General features: G+C 40.9%; 1 protein-coding gene across 2 annotated transcripts in view; it reads left to right on the plus strand.

The window, feature by feature from the left end:
- The window catches only part of DGKI (diacylglycerol kinase iota), a 99,315-nt gene that overhangs the window by 52,759 nt on the left and 30,618 nt on the right, over positions 1 to 15,938 (plus strand). For both annotated transcript variants that reach the window (XM_062492441.1, XM_062492440.1), the window contains 3 exons: positions 900 to 940; positions 2,537 to 2,664; positions 3,216 to 3,341. In XM_062492441.1, coding sequence (XP_062348425.1) covers positions 900 to 940; positions 2,537 to 2,664; positions 3,216 to 3,341 — 295 coding nt within the window. The remainder of the gene's footprint in view (positions 1 to 899; positions 941 to 2,536; positions 2,665 to 3,215; positions 3,342 to 15,938) is intronic.

The raw sequence follows: 15,938 nt of genomic DNA on the forward strand, positions 1-15,938 counted from the left end.
TTCTTCCTAATATCCAGCCCGAATTTCCCCTTTCTTCAGTTTGTACCCTTTACTGCTTGTCCTGTGACCCCAGTTCTTGATGAAGAGTCTGTCTTCAGCCTCTCTGTAGACCTCTTCAGATGCTGGAAGGTTGCATAGAGGTCTCCATACAACCTTCTGTTCTCCAGGCTGAACAGTCCCAACTTTCTCAGTCCATCTTTGTAAGGGAGGCTCTCCAGTCCCCTTACCAATTTCCTGGCACTCCCCTAGACTTGCTCCCACAGTTCCAGGTCCTTTTTGTGTTGGGTGGAGCAGAACTGTGCACAGCGCTTCAGGCAGGGTCTCACAGGAGCAGAGCAGAGGCTGAGAATCCCTTCCCTTGACCTGCTGGCCACTTTCCTTTTTACTGAAGCCCAGCACATGGTTGGCTTTCTGGGCTAAAAGCGCACCCAGCTGGCCCATGCTGAGTTTTTCACCAGCCATCACCCCAAGTCCTCCTCTGTCGGGCTGCTCTCGATCACTTCTCCACCCATGGGATTGCCACGGTTCCTGTGTAGGACGTTGCACTTTGCTGAACTCCATGAGGGTTGCACTGGCCCACCTCTCAAGCGTGTCAAGGTGCCCCTGGCTGGTATTGCTTTCCTCCAGCACACCGACTGCTCCACCAAGGCTGGTGTGAGCAAGGAACTCGCCAAGGGCATGCTCCATCCCTCTGTCCATACCAGTGACAAAGATGGTCTCGGTACTGACCTGAGACACACCACTCTCATGGAGGTAAGGAATTCATTCATGCTCTTGTGGAGCCACGGTGACTTCCCTGACACAGGTGTTGTTTTATGAGGCAGTGATGTTAGTGAAGCCCATCTTGTCCGTGCAGTCCCGCTCACACTATTTTCTGCTGTTGTTTCTCTGTCTTGCAGCAACTTCTGCTGATCGTTTTTACCGCATTGACAGATCTCAGGTAAATCCTTATTTGTTTTTGTTTCTACAGATTTTTTTTTTTTTAAACTACATCAAATGCAGCTTCAAATGAATTATCTGCCATTCTTCCTGTGTATTGAAAAATGTTACTCATGATGTCTCATGAGAAGTAGTGAAAAAAAATTCTGGGCTGTTTTTTAGTTGATCTAATTCACATTGTTTCACTAAAGTCTTGTATCTGCTGACCACCTGCCATTCTGTTTACTACCAATCTAATGGAGATCAGAATTTTCTGCAATTGTTTTCCTTATCAAGTCTTACTAGAGGCATCTGTGTGGTGCCAATGTATTTGTATTTATCTTTTCACTGATGTCTTTAGGCACCAGAAGTCTTGATCCTGTGTGTATATGTGTGTGTGTGTGTGCCATGAAATTGTTATTGAAGTTAAGATGATGTTAATATTTGAGAATTATGAACAGAGATGCATAAAATATTCACATGGGACCCCAAAACAATGTGTATCTCTGCTGGATTCAGACCTGTGGCATAGATCTGACAATCTGAATATATTTTCTAAAAGTCACTGAAAATTTTGCAGGGCTTTTGGTATTTCTGATTTGTAGCCAGAACAGGCCAATTAGTGCCTCAGCATTAAGTGCAAATTGTTGATTTCACACTGTTGTTGTTTGTATCTGGTCCCCCTGAGACCTGTGTAAGCTGTTTCTGAATCACATGGACATGTTACTGATTCTTAGCAAAAGCAGCTGGTGATTTAGCTTGAGCAGAAGGAGCTGCGGCTTCAGTTCAGAGTTCCCATGTTCAGTGTCTGCATGCAGACACTGTGGGACCTCTTTGCACTCAGTCAAATAAATAGTTTGATGTTGTAATCTAACATTGTGAAGGCAAGGGTGAAGAAGATGCTGCTACAGATTAAGCTGGACAATTTTTCTCTGGCTTATTCTGCATTTCTCTAATATTTGACACTGTACTAATGGTAATTTTTAATGCCTACTCCTTCATCCTGTGATTCTGTGGGGAAAAAAAATACTGTGTGTTGGTCCCAGCACACAAATAGCTGCAAATTTCTTGCCCGTTTGCCTACATAGACAGGCATAGTCACACTCAATGTTTTTTAAAAGACAATAAGCCTTCAGTGTCAATAACAAAAATACAGGATTGAGAAAGACAGCTTTGGTAATGGAGATGTGAAAACAGAATGTACAAGTGGTGGAGATCTGGAAGAGTAGACCCAAACAATGAAAAGTTCTGTCAACCATCATCAAAGATGAGACCTCAGGTGTTGGTCCTCATTTCAAAATGGAAACCTCGCTTTATGGGTAGACCTCCATGTTTCATCAGAATGGCATAGTCATCAAGTAACAGCCTTTAAAGTGGTGCTGTGAGTGTGCAGCTAGCTCGTGGGCAGTCTTGTTTGGCTTGAAATCAATGACATGAATTGGTGACTTCTATGGCATTGATTTTAATGTGTATGTGTGTATGAGTACACACTTAAATACACAGAATCCCTTGAATATTCTTCAGAGAGCCTGACATGCACTCGACTAATTCTAGGGCAGGTGGGTGCTCTTGAGTGATGCTGCAGGTTCATTATTTGTTGCTTGTGTCACTCCAACAGGAACATTTGCACTTTGTGACGGAAATTTCACAGGATGAAATTTTTATTCTGGACCCAGAGATGGTAATGTCTCAGCAGGTGGGGACGCCACCAGGAATGCCTGACCTGGTAGTGGAGCAGGCAACTGGGTGAGTGCTGCTGGGATCTGATTTTCAGCAGCTGTGTTAGTGATGGGCATCTCTTTCTGGTCCCCTTCTCTGAAGGATTAGGACATGTGGGAGGGTGGGTATTAGATAGGAACAAATCCAGCCATGGTAATGGCAGGAGAACAGTAGTGCAACATCTACTCCATTAGGCTTCCTGGAGCACACAGTAGGACTAATGGACTTCAGCACCTTTTAACCATGTCACACCACTTGACCCTAAATCCTGCCATGAATATCTTAACGATTGAGTCACAAACTTCTCTGCATGGTCAGAGCTCTGGCTCCACTGTGTAAGGTCCTGAAGCCCTCTCTGTCTAAGAATTACCATTAAGTGTCTCTGTTTCTTATCATCCTCTTGACAGATCAAAAAATGCTTCTATTTCTCTTCAGGAGCAGCATCGTACTCATAGCGAATTAATCTATTTTAACTTGCTATTGGCTCAAAAATGCTGGAAACCAATGGGCATAAGTCAGCTTTGGAGTGGAGCACACAAGGGGTGTGAATGCCTTTCTTCTCCTCCTTCTCTCCTTAGGGTATCGGATCGGTGGAACCCTGCGGTTCGGAAGAGGATGCTGAGCGACAGCAGCCTTGGAAAGATTTCTCCCCACTACGAGGTACCTGACAAACAAAAGGACGCCAGCCAGACACATATGCTGCAGTAAGAGCCCTCTGCATTTCACTACTTGATGATGTACTGTCCCTGTCACCACAGACAACCCCTAATGTCTCCTTTAAGCTTAATGAATTTTGCCAGCATGCTGAAATTACAAATACTTTTAGCTTCATCTCTTTCGCTTCTCCCTTCTGTTCTTCCTTTTTGTCCATTATTTTATGTTCTTGCCTTTGTTTTGTTCTCTGTGGCACCCTCCCCTCTTAATAAACCTAAATCCAAGTTTTTGAAAGAAAATGCCTTATTTTGGATGTCTGAAGCTCCAGCCAAGAAAATCTTCTTGGCAACTGGTTTGGTGAAAGGTCAAAGCATTCACCCTCAAGGCAGCTCTGGTGCAACATGATAAAGCAGAAATCTCTAGAACTGCTAATTGCTATCAAAGATGTAGGAAATGGTTTTCATTATAATCATAACCATGTAGGATGGCTGTACAGTGGTTTTCTTTTTGATAAATTCCCCATAAAATAAATTTTTACCACCTTAGTACTATCGACTATGTTCAGATTGATTTTAAAAATATCTCTTATTCTGGTTATCTATGTTGGAAATTTTTCTCAACTTTTTGGTTATTTCACTTTAGATTTTCAAAACCATCAGTGGATCACTACCAAAGATTATGTGGGAAACATCTGTCACAACTCTATTGCTGGCTTTGTTATTTGTGTTTTGTGGTTCTATTCCCCTCATCCTCCAAGTCTATAATGAATAATTGTGTTTCTAGTTCTACTGCATCAGCAACCCTATGGACAGGTTTTAAAACTTAGTATAGAAAAATTAGGAATTGTGTCAATGTGGCTTTTTTTTTCAGATTTTTTTTTTTTTTCTGTCAGGATGTATGTGGGAGAGAGCTGCAAGGCGCAGGGCAGGTAGAGCCTACAGCTCCAGGACAGGTGCAGTGTGGATGGCAGGCTGTCTAGCCATGAGGCTACCAACTGGAAACTTTCCAGCTAACTGGAGACTACTGTCAGGAGGAGATGTCATGGCAAGAAAGGGTGATCAAGGTAGCACTGCCAGGAGAAAATTGCCTGGTTTTCTCCCTGGGGTATTCTGGATCAGTTCTTAATGTTCTTTGCAAAGTGAAGAATGGTGAATTCAGGTTCATTTTTTTCCATAGACTGGAATGGCAGGGCCCAAAATCTGAAGCTGGCAAAGCTGTGAGAAAAATGATGCTTAGACAGTTTTAGACAGTGTGTAGAGACAGTGAGAACATGTGGACTAATTTCTTATTGATAACAAGAATGATTTTGTTTACATCAACATGACTGGAAATGTTTGCTTAGCTGTAACAATTACGTTTGTTAGATTTATTAAGTACAAGTAAGCTAGTAGCATTGCTCAAAGTGTCCCTGGCACTGTCTGCTATGAGGAATTGTTTTCTTCACAGTTTCTTTGAACTTTAATGGTTTTGGCGGAAATTTTTCATGCTAAGACTCAGTCTATGACTGATTCTTTTTCTTTCAGTAAAAACTTTAACAAAACAGCCAGTTATTTCTGAAGACAAGATTTGTGGAGAAACGTGCTCCTTTAAATGACCTTATTTCGAATAAATAAATCCAGTGGCTCTTTCCTGAGATGTGTTAGTGCTGGTAGTGGAATGAACCTCATTGGAATGAAATTTTGGAAGCTTGACATTTAGAAAAATGTCATCATAATACCAGAGAGATGCCTTTTGCTGTCTTGAAAATTACCCCTGAATTTGCCCTGCTGATGAGGTTGTCCGTGCACTTTGGAGACACCTCAGATTTAAGAGCTTTGCTTTCAAAAGTTTCTGTCCTGTACATGCTCACAGAGGAGTTATGCTCCTCTGCTTAATTCATGTTGCAGATCTGCCTGCAGGGCTGAGAGAAGTGGGACTGTGCTGCCCATTGGCTGATCTCCAGCAGCAAGGAGAAAAGGGATGCAGTAGTCATGGTCAAATGGAAATGGTCAGGAGAAGGTGTATGAAGGAGCAAGGAAAAGAAGTTGCAGGAGCCAAAGGAGTAGAAGCAAAAAGGGAGTAAGTACAGGAACTTGGGGAGCAGGGTTAAAGGGTGGGAGCTGTTCAGGGCACAGAGGATAAGCAGGTGTCTGGTGAGTCAGAATGGGAATAATGAAAAGGAGGAGAGCATGGGGTACAGATAAGTAAGAGAAGAGTGACAGGCTAGGGGCATGGGGGAAGGTCTGTGGCTGTTTCTCTCCAGAACACAGAATTCTGGGTTTATGCAGGTTATTACACAGGTGGGCAAGCTCTGAAATATGTTTAGACACACTCACTTGCTACCAAGGTGGGAGGTGTATGGTAAATGAGTCAGGGAACCACAGTGGAGGCAGCAAGGTAATAAATTTAAGACAGCTGAATGATGCTCTGTGGGACTGGCTTCTCTTTGCAGCATCCATGAGTTTCTAAATGGTGAAGATTTACAGCAAGCTTTTCGCAAGTGGCCGGTTAACCATGGGCTCCTCATTCTGTGCATGTCCACTGTGAAGTAGGTTTGGTTACTGGGAGGCCACTGAAAGGAGCTTTTGAGAGTGAAGAGGGCTGGAAACTAAGAAATAAGATTTCTGTTGCCTCAGGTTGTCTTACTAAAATGAATGGAAAGTTTGTGCCTGCTTTCCCAGCTGCAGAATACAGATAATATTGCAACTTCACCTTAAAGGAGCACAGTGAGGGTAAATCTCATGGTCATGAGAAACCTAGGTATTATGGGGGAGACTCTGTCAGAGATGTTTAGCAGGAGATGACTCATTTTCCATTCTGTGCACAGTTATGGCAGTGTGGAAGAAATAAATCATCAGGCTGTGCAGTGGATATATGGGAGGATATCATGCAGATTTCTACTTAGGCAAGAGTCCAGTAGAAGAAAATAGAAAGAGGCAATGTGACTAAAAGTTGTCATAACATCTGAGTGCAACAGGGCTGCAGTATGATGTGAGATCTCAAATTTCCAAGCTTCTGGCTGTTTGACTTAGCAATCTAAAAAATCTCTCTAACATGGCAATTTAAAGAAAAAGATAAGTGCTTTAGAAAGTACTATTATATTTTGACAACTGAAGATGCTCACAGATTTTTTTTCAGAGATTTTTCCCTTCAGAAATTATTTTTCAATTAGAACTTGAAAAAAAAAGATTTCAGCAAAATTCCTGAACAAGAATATGGCAGAGAGGAGTCAATTCCTCCTGCACGCAGAGCTCTCATGGATCTTCTGAGAATCATCAGCATCCAATGTTTTTTATCTAGTCAGAAATATTGTACAGCTCAAAATGCATTATCCTATAGCCCAGGGCAAATGACAGGGGACTTAGTGTGAAAGTGTCATATTGACTCACTGGGAGTGCTTTCTTAGTAGTCATTTTTCTTCTAAACAGGGTATGACCACAGCTGATCATAATATAGCTTCAGGATGCTTAGAGTGTTATCTGTCATCACTATATGCACACATATAGATGTGTGTATATACATACATACCCACACACACATATATATATATGTATGTATAACTTCTTTAAGATTAAGCAATTATTTCCGACAAGTGAGAAATGTAGCTAAAAATTTCAAAGTTGAATGATCCCTTACATTATTTCAATAAACAAAAGCAGAGAACAGAATATGTGATCTAAAAGTAATTATGATGTTAGGTGTTGCTTTTGATCACAAGCTTGTTTGGCTAAAGCATAGTGTGAGTATAATAGTTTTGAGGCAGGAGTCTTTGTGAGTGAAAAATTATGCTTTTGTTTCCAATTAACTGAACTTCATGTTATTTTCAGCTTGCTGTTCATTAGTAGTATATCATGTATTGTTCCTTATTTGATGCCTCTTTGATCTGTGATGGATTGGACAGGATATGAAACAATGTCTTGTTGCAGTGACCAGGAGCTGGGGGAGATTACAGTTTAATAGGAACATCAATTAGTGTGAACACTTCATTAAAAAAACCCAAAAGAATTGTGAAGACAATTTGCTAGGACTAGAGGTGCTTGATCTTGAAAAAAAGATAAATATTCTGGTCTGACCACACTGATACAGGTAACTGGACCCTTCCTTTGTACATGAGTGGTTAAATGTGATTAAATGGTGCAGTGAGATGCAGAAGACCTCACGGCCTGCTGTGTGTCGTTGGCCATAGTTGTTGGCCAACTTTTCTTAGTTGTTTGTCACCCTGTTATATGATGAGAGCTGGAAAATTCAATAAAATAAAACCCCCAACAGCATGCAGAGATGAAAAGGTATCTTGGTATCAAGATATCGTGGTAGTGGTTTAATCTATATCTTTTAATTGAAGTCATTAATTTTCCTGCTATTGGGGGCAGTAACCAGCACTTTTCTAGCATCTGTCCAGCTGTGATGGTAATGTGTTTCCTAAGCTGCTGGCTGCATTTTCTGAACCAAGTGCATAACTTGTGAAGGGTGGGTGAGGGTTGGCCAGGATGCCATCTGGTCTTGTCAGGGAGAGGAAGAAAAAACACCTGTAGGTGTTGGAAGATGGCAGTCCTTTCCAATAAATAGATATTAATTAGCTAGTAATACCATCCAGCCATTGCTTTATGAAGCAATAATAACCAGGTTTCTCAGAGGGAAGAATAAAAAAGATAAATGCCAGGTGTTTATCTCAGCCACAAGAATCTGATTGTCACCCAGGAAATTCATGTGACAACGCAGATTTTGCAAGGTGATTTAGGGTATTTTTTAAAGAGAAATCTTTGTGTATTGCAAGATGAGAAGAGTGTCAGGGATACAAATTTGCATGTAGAAAGGAGCAAGAATGCTCTATTAGAGAGAGTTTAGAAAATATAAAGAGATGATTCAGAATATGTTAGGCAGGCACTGCCTAGTGACAGTGACTCGTTGAAATTTCAAAGGTTGGTAAGGACTTGAGAAATCCAAGGGTTTGCCTGAAAAATATTGCATTGGAAAACTCAGCATCAGCTCCTAAACAGACAGAGTGGTCTACCCTGCTGTTTTTTGATACCAAAATCTGAATTAATTTTCAAGTTCAGATTTAGTTCAAGCTGTATTTATAAAATTACACTGCAAGAGTGAAGTGTGTATGTCTTAATCAGGTATTTGTACTCCGTAAGAGTTGCTTTCCATTTTTCAGATGAGGCTCCATGAGTACTGATTGCTTCAAACAAATCTTATTTTAGTGAATCACCATTACCTTTACTGTACACTCCTGTGTAGTCCTTATAATGTAACTTGAACATAACAGAGTGCAGTGTCTGTTTTTTGCTCAAATCTCCCTTTTCTTTCTCTTGTGTTTTCCTGGATACTTCTACAAAGACCTTATAAGAGGTCTGTCTCATTACCTAAAAGTGGAGCATGAGAGATTTGCCTGGAACAACTCAGCCTCTCACTAGGAAAAGGATGTCAAAAAGGTGGGGTTGTCTCTGGAAAGGAAGATGTAGACTCAAAAAATAGGGAAAGTGTTGTAAAGAGGACTTAGAATTGTTCAGAAGAAGGTAAACGTGGGTTAAATAGGTAAAGAATTTTGAAGAAAGAAATGAAAATTAAATTGTAAGAATACAGCTGATGAACAAGAAATTGTCCAGAGGAAAAGCAAGTTCCCTGCATGAGACTGAGTGTGAATAAAGTGATGCATTTTGATGCATCTGTCCTGTATTTTTAAAGCTTTTATGATTTGATAGCATGATGCAGTCACAATTCTTAAAATTTTATACACATCCCAGATAGGAGCTACAATTTATCCACCATTAGGAGAACATTCCTTCAGTTCCTCTATAAATCTTCCCTTACTCCCACTTATGAAGAATTCTTTGACAAGGAAGGCACCTGTTAATTTTTTTAGTCTAGTGCACAGGTGTGGTAAACAATTTCTTGTATTTTAAGCTTCTGTTGTGAATATAATTTCTCTATATACATCAAGTTCTTAGCCATGTTCATTGTTTCGGGAAATTGTCAGTGGGGAAAAAAACAAGAATTATTCAGGGACTTCTGGCCATTTCTGATTAGTAGACACACCTTGACTCGTCTGTAGAAGAAAGGCAGAGTTGGGAGAGGAAAACAAATGGTAAAATGAGAGAGAATGGAGAAGAATATTCATATTAAAATACCTTTGCAATGACTGGCCTGCATGAGATATGGTCTTGATTTATCCTGAGTGGGTAAAACATATGCTCTCAACTCAGGATTCAAGAGGCTTTGTGCTACATCAGCTGCTGTGGTGCCATCTCAGGGATGGTTCTGGGCATGGAAAGATCCTGGCATTTAGTTTTGACATTTGAAGGCACAAAAGTAGGACAAAGGAAAGTGTTGCTACATACAAGCCCTGCTAGGTCAGGGGGATGAGCCTTGGCTTTGTGGTGTTTCATGCACTTGACCCAAGGGACCTTTGCAAACAATGAGAATCAGATGATTATGGAAACTATTCAACACAAACTATCAGGAACTTCTGGTGTTAACTTTTAGGTGACTGCATACAGGCAAAACCTTATTTAATCACCTCTTCTTCTGTTTTGATTAGTAGAATTTGTATGTCACCACTGTCAAGTAGTGGTTTATCTACAGAGAACTGGGCTCTGGAAAATTAATGGGTTTTACTTCTTAAAATTTTCTGCAACAACCATTAGTAACTGGTACTTATACATCATCCTGACAACCCCAGACCAGTAATACTGGGCTTTAAGACACACCTTTTGCTTCTGCTCTTGTCAACCATAATTGGGAAAAGAAAAAAAATCAGAATGTTGTTTAGATTTGTATGTGTAGCCTTATTTGTGAATGTGAATGCAATGCAAAGAGTGTATGTTTTCTTCAAGAATTAAATCCCCAGCCTCTGCTGTTGAGGCAAAGGGGTTTTAATTACAGTAGGCACGTGTGAGGTGGGTTTGTGCATCCCTGCCCCTTCGATAGATGGCAGACATAGAGCAACATCCTCTACTGTATCCTGTACAGTGATTTTTTTCTCATCAGTACTTATTACCAATCTATTTTATCATTCAGCATTTAGCTCCCCAGAGTGGATTGGGTGGGATTTTAGCTTCCTCTTTTCTTACCAACCTGCCCCCTCTTAATGACTTTTGTGGCATCTCAACACCTGATGCACAGCTGAGGCAATTCACCCCGCTGACAAATTATTTTGACAGATAGTGATATGCAAAACACTCCCACACATGATGAGACTACAGATTGGCTTCTTTAGAGACATCTTGCTTCTTGACTGGCATCCCACTTTCCAAAAGGGAAATGTAAGCAGTCCAACTCTTCTCTACTCCTTGGGGCAACTTCAGACAACAGAATGCACACGTACCTGACAAAGGAACCATCATACCTGAATGGTAAAAAGTCAACTACCCTCTACCTTGAAAATGCTTTCTGAATATTTCCAGTAGACAAAGGGGCAAAGCTAGGTTTTCCACATGGAATTTAAGCTTTTATTTTGGAGTGCACTTAAAGAATCAAAAAATTATGTTGTCAAAGTAGATGTAGCTGGCCATCTTGGTTTCCTTTAAGAAGTTTACCATAACAGCTATTAATCTGCTTTCCACTTTTTGGTTGATAGCCAAGACTGAAGCAGTAGAGTCTCTTTTCTCTTTTTTTTTTTTTTTTTTTTTTTTAGAACAACTGCGTTCTTTTCCCCCTTTGCTTCCATCCTTGCTTGCCTACCTTAGTCCTTCGTTTGCAAAGCAGAATGTTCTATGAGAAGTAAAACAGCTTTACAACAAAGGAGACAGGAATATATCAAGAGAATAACTTCTCATAATCTCATTTTCTTTTTGTCTAGGTAAAAAAAATGACATTTGATAATTTGATTTTTAGGGCTTACTGCTTTCCCTGCAAGCTTTGGACAGGTGGTAAGTGTACCTGGGGGGAGCAGGGTAGCAAGAGTGGATCTGACAATGCCACTGTAGAATGTGAATATCCCTGTCTCCAGCTTTATGTACTGGAGACAACAGACCTACGGTCCCCAGTGACATTAAAAGTCCTGGAAAAGGGTGTGGGTGGCTTTACTGGGGTGATAAAGGATGATTGACAGAAAGACATATTCTTCTGGGTCACTTTAGGCACTGTTATAGGTCAAATATTCTACAGCAATGTAGACTTACGAGCCAATCAAGGTTGGAAAAGTTGTGTGCCTCGTAGTTTTTGCATGTATGTCTGTATTTATGTGTATTTGCTCATTTGTAAGAGTCGAAGGAAGAAAAAAAATAAAAAACCCAAGCAAAATGACAAAACCCCAAACCTCCCAGTCCTAGTTTTCTGAGCATTGCACAGGAATAGCAAGCCTGTGTCCATGTGCTCTGCCCCTGCCATAAGGAGCTGCCATCTGCTTGGAGAGGAGGCTGGTTCTTAATGTGTTCTCTCTCAGTACCAAGCTGTCTTATCAAAGCTGAAACTAGTGAGCTTCAGAGCCTGGGGAAGAAACAGAGTCCTGTGCATGTGTTACACACACATTGGGCTACATACTGTGTTCAGGCTTTCACATCTGGACATCTTGTATGCAGGCAGGCTGTATTTCTATTCCTGTTCATATCCCTAAGTTCTGGTTTAACAGGCTTTCAAAGAGAATAGAAATATAGTTTGGTAAAGTAGGTGCTCTAAACTAACACACAGAAGTACTACTTGGCCTGAGTTGACTGTGTTAAACTCAAAAAAGCCAAACCTTTCCACACTTCTTCAGATATCTTCATGTTTGTATTTCTGCTGTGGCTGAAAACTGGGAAATGTCAAAAGCACCATGCGACAGAAAGCTAAAGACAAAGGATAGTTGTGTGAAAATAGGTGCTCTTTGGAGGTTTGCAATGGAGTATTTTATACCTGCAAAGATCAGTGTTTGGGTGAGGCTGGGAATGATATTCTGACATGAGCCTTCTCTTAACTCATGGGACAAAAGTGAGGTTCTTCATTTGGGCTGTTTGGAAAGTTAATTGTTTCCCAGGCTGTGTGTCTTGGCATGGCTGCTCTGCAGAGAGCTGCCCTTTCTCTTCCAAGTCTAGTGTGAGTGCAAGTCCCCTGGCTCTGGGCTTATGTGTCAGGGTGAAGGAGGCACGGTACATTTGGAACACACCTGCCCAAGAGACTTGGGTGAGCAGAGAAACTTCTGAAAACTTAAAAACATTCAATTTGTCCCTGCTTGCCTGCTGCTCCTCTGCACTAGGAAAGGACCACTAAACCCCACAGCTTTGTCTTGGTGGTTGAAACAGAGAGTGTTTAGCAGTGCTGGCACAGAGAAGTGTGCAAGGAGGGAAATACAAGGGGAGCAAGGCCAAAACACAAACCCTTGCTGAGGCTCTGGCAGTGCTGATGCCCATGGGCAAGCAGGGACAGATGGGCCTGGCTAAATTATGCCAAGAGCTGAAATCAGAGAGCCAGAGGTGGCTTGGAGCCAGTGTAACCCTGACTCCTAGTCTCCTGTTTCTGTGCCAGACATCTAAAAGTGCAGCACAAAAGCCATATCTGAAACTCCCAATAGAAGTTTTATTCTCCATCAATTAGTCCATAGCAGGGGTGTAAACAGCTCAGCAGTTTTGCTCTGCCTAGGATCTGTGTGTTATGCATATTAACTAAGGTGATTCTTTAATATTTAGATTATTTTTTAAAAGATGGCAGGAAAGTGAGGGTTCCTTAATGCTTAGCATTTGTGAAAATCAGGCCACTTTTTCTTTAACCTAATTGCAAAAATCTGTTTCTGAAGGATTCATGTGTTTCAGGAGCAAAATGCTGTTTCTCAAAAGTGACTGGTTTTCATTGTTGTAACAAACACACCATTTAGGGTAGCTTCTGGATTGTTTAGAAACCCAAAGTGGCCTAAAATTGTTTGGGTAGTATCTCAAGACACCAAGCAATTGATGTGCTTCACCTCCATCTAGCCTCAGGGCCAAGTGGAGATGTGCCTTATGAACCAGGTTATACCTGAGGTGCTCAAAATTGGGCTGTCATGGCATTGTGATTAGCAAAATAATTTATTTCTCCGCATCAAATACAAGTTGAAGCCCTAACAAAGTGACCTCTGCTTTAATCTTTTCCTGGAATTAAGTAAAAGTGCACTGATTTGTTGTTGAGGAAAAGCCAGATGTTTTGTTACCTAGTAGATATGCTTAAACTTTCATGCAGAATGCTAAGGAAGTGCATAAATGTAGCCACTATGGGTGCTGTTCCAGGTGTTAATAATGACCTGTGTCAAACAACACCCAATCCCTTGACATCCAGGTTATTGTTTCACTAAAGCATTACATGGCATGACTAGGTCTCGCTTTCTATAGATCAGTGAGGATTTCGGAGATTTAATTAAAATCTAGAAATGGAAGAAGAGCGTTCAAAAAAGCTGGGATAAGGCCCTTTTCAAAATAATTTTCTTGCATTCCGTTGAGATATTTTGGTGCCATGTGATGATAAGAGAAAGAAAGGCCAAGTATTTGTAAAAAGGCAAAACAAAAAGCCAAATCCAAGCATACTGTGATTATCCTATAGTGATCTTGCTGCTCATTTGGAAATACCTTCTCTTTCAAGTAAATACCAAGCCAGCTTACTCAGGTCATGTTTTGAGGTGGAACTGTCTTATCCAAGATGAATTTAATAGAACATTTCTCTGTCCTTCTTCTCCTTTAAAAAAATTAGCGATAGGCATGTTTGGGTTTGTACCTGATTTTGCAATAAAATCTTTTATTCCCTTTTTTAAGCAGCAATTCCCAGACAACTCCTCTGGGTGTCAGTACAGCTTCAGGGACAGTGGCATCGTGGTGTTACAAGTCTTCATTAAAACCTTCCACAGTGGACAGAGGAATGGCAAGAGACAAAGTTAAGCAGTATTGAAAAAAGGGGACACTGACATGCCTAAGATCCAGCATGGAATACATCTGAGCTTCCCTGGTTTCCCTAAGAAGCACCAATTATATTCCTTTATGCTGGACTGCATGTGAACAGCCTTGAGGCAGTGATTGCTGTGCAGGTAGAGATGGAGACTGCTGAAGGAAATTAGAGATGCTAGAATTAGTATTGTCCTTTAGAATCATTAGGAGAGAATAATCTCTCTAGTGTTTGTCACTAGATTGTTGTTGCAGGTTACAGGACATGTCAAAACATATTTCTGCAAACTAATAAATAACTTGAATGGAATTTCTTAGATTCTGGAGGCTTTGCTGGTCAGCATTTTCCCGTGGGTGTGAGACAGTATGGCCATTGTCTATGAGAAATATTTGAGAGGAAAGAAGGACAAGAAAAATGGGGTAGAAAATCCAGAAAGCTGTGTAGAGAGGCTTAAAGGATTGCAGAAAAACTTAGGTTGGGAAGGACTCTGAAAGTCATCTAGTACAAATCTTCAGAATAGATCCAGCTAGATGAAGTTCAGAGCCTTTTTCAGATGAGGGTTTGAACATCTGAAAAACTGGAGAGTCAACAATCTCTTTACACAGCGTGTTCTTCTCTTTGATCATCCACATGGTAACATTTTTTTCCCCTAACATCCCACCTGAATTTCCCATGTGCCAGCTTGTAACTGTTGCTTCTTTCTTCATGCAGACTCTGTCTTCTCTGTCCTTTCATGTTAAGTAGTTGAAGGCAGCAATTCAATTTTGCCCAAACCTTCTCTTCTTACTGAACGAACCCAGCTTCCATAACCTGTCCTCCTATGCCCACACCATCTCAGCAGCCCTTTCTGGAACTCAGTCCAATTTGTCAGTGTCTGTCTTGTTCTCAAGTCTCACAAGCACTGAGTAGAGGGTCAAAAAAATCACTTCAATCTACTTTATGGCTCTGCTCTAGCAAATACAGCTCAGTGTGTCATTGGCCCTTTCTGTCACAGGGAACTCTGCTGACAGATGTTCAACTTGCTAACATCAGGCACTCTTTCTGAAAAGCTGTTCTCAGGTGTTAGACCCCCCAGCCTGTCTTGTTGCATGGGTTTACTCCTCCTGAGGTGCAGGACTTTGCATTTGCCTTTGCTGAACTTGCTGTACTTCTCCAGCCTCTGGTGGTCACTCTGATCTGGGAATGTATAGGGTCAAAGTGAAAGTGTGGGGAAGCTCTCAGTAATTCTTAGGCTTTTATTTTTCATCAAGTGCCAATGGTAGAAAGTAGTGATGCCCAGACTGAGCATTATCTGGTCAGGGACCAGGAAAGCAAGCAGTTCTGCTTTTCTACCAGTAAAAGGATGTACTGTTTGCAGCTGGGACTGCAGGGGACTCACAGAGGTATTGATACAAACTGCTGAATGAGAGGGTTTCCTCATGTATATTTTAAAAATACTTGATATAGTAAAAATTTTCTTCATTTGCAATCAGGGGATATGTGAATAAATCCCAACAGGGATGCCACTTTTGATTTTTAAGAGATGCACTTGTGAAATGAGAAGGAATGGGTTTGACAGCTCTTCCCTCATCACGGGTAGCTGTTAGACTGAATTAGAAAGTTTGCATAAATACATTCCTTAAGCAGGAAAAAAAAGTTGTAATGGTCAAAAACCCCAGTAGAATTGCTGCATAGAGATTGTTATTTGGCCTTTAAATATTAAATGGCTGGTTTTAAATAGGCCTGGACTGGTGGTTTCTGCTACAGGTTATTGATTAAAATAGCTGCTTCACGTCAGCTCCAAGTTTGTTTCTCCAGAGGCTTTTATCTTCATGAATAATGTACTCATTTGCTGAAATTTTGTT

The sequence above is a fragment of the Cinclus cinclus genome, chromosome 4 (genome assembly GCF_963662255.1).
Source record: "Cinclus cinclus chromosome 4, bCinCin1.1, whole genome shotgun sequence".
Lineage (NCBI taxonomy): Eukaryota > Metazoa > Chordata > Aves > Passeriformes > Cinclidae > Cinclus > Cinclus cinclus.